This window comes from Rhinopithecus roxellana, chromosome 2, assembly GCF_007565055.1.
Source record: "Rhinopithecus roxellana isolate Shanxi Qingling chromosome 2, ASM756505v1, whole genome shotgun sequence".
NCBI classification, from domain to species: Eukaryota; Metazoa; Chordata; class Mammalia; order Primates; family Cercopithecidae; genus Rhinopithecus; species Rhinopithecus roxellana.
In genome coordinates, this window is record NC_044550.1 from 6,323,972 (window position 1) to 6,327,687 (window position 3,716).

At 39.6% G+C, this 3,716-nt stretch overlaps 1 protein-coding gene across 1 annotated transcript; it reads left to right on the top strand.

Moving 5' to 3' along the window:
* Positions 1-675: 675 nt before the first annotated feature.
* On the top strand, positions 676-1,370 carry LOC104679856 (low molecular weight phosphotyrosine protein phosphatase). Its single transcript, XM_030926077.1, has one exon. The coding sequence runs from the start codon at positions 691-693 to the stop codon at positions 1,165-1,167; it is 477 nt and encodes a 158-aa protein (XP_030781937.1). The 5' UTR covers positions 676-690; the 3' UTR covers positions 1,168-1,370.
* Positions 1,371-3,716: the final 2,346 nt, after the last annotated feature.

A 3,716-nucleotide genomic window follows, 5' to 3' on the forward strand; every position in this document is an offset into this window, starting at 1 on the left:
ACAAACTTAGAGTAGATAGCCCACCAGAAATTCTAGAAAATAAGACTAAATAAGTAAAATCAGCATCAATTATGAATGAGAACATTTAAAGGTCAGACATAAATTCAAATTATACTTTCATGATATCAAGAATATTTTAGGAAGAATCATTTAGTATCAGAATTAAAGCTGGATGAGGGCAGAGATGAGCAGTGAAAACCAGATATACATTTAATACACTAATCCAAATTGAAGTAGGAACATTGAAAATAGGGGGACTGGGACAAATATACGAAACATATTACATGAGAGGAATGGAAAGAAACAAATTCAAGACAAATTACACATAGAAAATGATGAAACTTTAGGCCGGGCGCGGTGGCTCACGCCTGTAATCCCAGCACTTCGGGAGTCCGAGGCGGGCGGATCACGAGGTCAGGAGATCGAGACCATTCTGCCCAACACAGTGAAACCCCGTCTCTACTAAAAATACAAAAAAATTGGCCGGGCGTGGTGACGGGCACCCGTAGTCCCAGCTACTCCGGAGGCTGAGGCAGGTGAATGGCGTGAACCCGGGAGGCGGAGCTTGCAGTGAGCAGAGAGATCGCGCCACTAAACTCCATCCTGGGCGACAGAGCGAGACTCCGCCTCAAAAATAAAACTGAAACTTTAAAACGATAGATTTAGGTTGGCGCTTTTGCGCGCGGAAAGATGGCGGAACAGGCTACCAAGTCCGTGCTGTTTGTGTGTCTGGGTAACATTTGTCGATCACCCATTGCAGAAGCAGTTTTCAGGAAACTTGTAACTGATCAAAACATCTCAGAGAATTGGAGGGTAGACAGCGCGGCGACATCCGGGTATGAGATAGGGAACGCCCCTGACTACCGAGGGCAGAACTGCATGAAGAGGCACGGCGTTCCCATGAGCCACGTTGCCCAGCAGATTACCAAAGAAGATTTTGCCACGTTTGATTATATACTATGTATGGATGAAAGCAATCTGAGAGATTTGAATAGAAAAAGTAATCAAGTTAAAACCTGCAAAGCTAAAATTGAACTACTTGGGAGCTATGATCCACAAAAACAACTTATTATTGAAGATCCCTATTATGGGAATGACTCTGACTTTGAGACGGTGTACCAGCAATGTGTCAGGTGCTGCAGAGCGTTCTTGGAGAAGGCCCACTGAGGCAGGTTCATGGCCTGCTATGGCCAGCCTGACTAGACCCCACCCTGAGGTCCTGCATTCTCAGTCAGTGTGTAATCATGTTCCAGAGCCCAAAGGCCCAGCTCTTTGTTCAGTTGACTTACTGTTTCTTACTTTAAAAAATATTGTAGATGGAAATCAGTTATGTTTGGCAGAAGAATCAATAAAATTATTTGATTCTGACAGTTTATGGGGTATATTAAGCATTCTTAGACTAGTTGAACATCTCACTTTGCCCCAATTACAAAAATAGTAGAACAACTTTGGGAGGCCGAGACGGGCGGATCACAAGGTCAGGAGATCGAGACCATCCTGGCTAATATGGTGAAACCCCGTCTCTACTAAAAAATACAAAAAACTAGCTGGGCGAGGTGGCAGGCGCCTGTAGTCCCAGCTACTCAGGAGGCTGAGGCAGGAGAATGGCATAACCCGGGGGGCGGAGCTTGCAGTGACCTGAGATCTGGCCACTGCACTCCAGCCCGGGGACAGAACGAGACTCTGTCTCAAAAAAAAAAAAAAAAAAAAAAAAAAAAAATAGTAGAACAAGTAACATAAAACATAATGAAGGAAAACCTCACTTGAAGGCCCAGGTCAGCATCTAAGCCCGCTGACACTTAGATAGTCAAGTCTACCTCTTCAGTAGGTTTGTGTGGATGGCCTGACGGAGGGCAGGTGCCCTCTGCTCCCTGTGCTACCTCTCTCTTCCCCAGGGCCTTTTATGGATTGATAGTAGCCCTCTCCATAGGAGCTCACAGTCTAGATTAGAAGTGTTTTAATTTATACACACCCATAGTGCACACTTGTATATTGAAAAGATAGGGAAGAGAGAAACATTTATGGAAACAGTCGTTAGCACCTTCAACACTTCATGATTTTTGTCGAGTTTACTTCATGAGGAGGTCAGCTCATTTGCTCCCATCTGAACCACTTTGCCTCTGAAACTTAATTATATCCAGAAAGAAGGACGCTTGTATGCTAGTCTAACTATGGTCACTTGAGGAATATGACTGTTTTTATATGCACATGTAACCCAAATGTCCAATATAAATTGGCTTATTTTTAAAAATAATTTTAAAAGTTGGGAAAAGCTTTATTATTTGCATGCTTAAATATTAAGTATTCTTCATCAGCATTTAATAAATGTATAGGCAGATATAGGTAATTTCTGTGTATTTTGAGATAATGTCGAAATCACGAATATTTCAAAATAAACTGGGGAGTTATAAAAATACAACTAGAGATATATAAAAAAAAACAAAAAACGATAGATTTAGACTCAATACCTGTTTCCTCCCACATCCCGTTTCTCTTTACAGCACAGTCTTTCATATATTTGAAAAGAGCTAAAGCATCACTATATCTTTAGTATTTTAGAAGTAATTTCCCCAGTTTAAGTATTCTCCATATGGCTTCCCACATTTCCTGCTGCTGAATACTATGTAGTTTGTCGATATCATTAAACTCTGATGCCCAGAATAGAGAACAGTATTTCACATGTGTCTGACTAGGGTAGAGTACAGCACTGATCTAAATACCATACTTATATTAATGCGGGCAATGCCTACATTGAATTTTTTGCCTGTAATATCACACAATCAGTTCATATTTATCCTATAAAATCAACTAACTTCCTCAGAAACTTTATGAGGTCTTTCAAAGTCAGATCATATTTTAAGTCAGTTTACCTTTAAATATTTTTCCCAGTCCAGGCTCTAAAAATATTTAAAATTTAGTGTGTGTGTGTGTGTGTGTGTGTATATATATATATATATATATATATATATATATATATATGACTCACTCTAGACATGGGCAAAATGTTTTAAATGTTTAGGGATATTTTGAAATCTGTTAGAGTGACTTGTTTTAGGATTCTCTTGCCGCCATTACGCAGCCCTGTCGTATGTGGATACGCAAAGGAATGTGGTATTTAGCACAATGATGCTCTTTCACTTATACGATGAGAATTTACTGATCTTGGTTATAGAAACAATTCTAAAACCTCTATTCCTGTTCCTAGCATACACTTCACCCTTACGGATCAAAGACTTTGAAGTCATAAGATATAAATCGACTGGAAATCCAGACATTTTTCTGGACACTCATGTACATGACAGCAGGCTCGTTAATAATTAGGTAATTACACTGACAATTAGTCATGTAATGTCATTTTAATAACATGGAAAATAAATTAAACCTATCAGTGACAGCTTAACCACCTTTCATCTTCTTACAAGCAAGGTAATAAGTAAATATGACAGTTTAAGAACAGGTGTAAATAAGGGACACGGCTCAGACAGGAATCTTCTCCTCCCCCTTTGCCATCCTCCCTCATCACATACACCTATGCTAGTTTTATTTAACACCATAACTCCTCTCACATTATGATTTTCTTTTTTAAAACTTGCAGCTGAAAGTACTGAAAATCATCCCAATAACCAGTGAGTCAAGCACGTAAGATCAAATGATTATTTTTCTACTAAATAAGATATAATTACTGGCCAGGCACAGCAGCTCATGCCTGTAATTCC

What these genes read in the sequence shown, in the direction of transcription:
- LOC104679856 (XM_030926077.1), top strand. Translation starts at nt 691, where the DNA reads ATGGCGGAACAGGCTACCAAGTCCGTGCTGTTTGTGTGTCTGGGTAAC.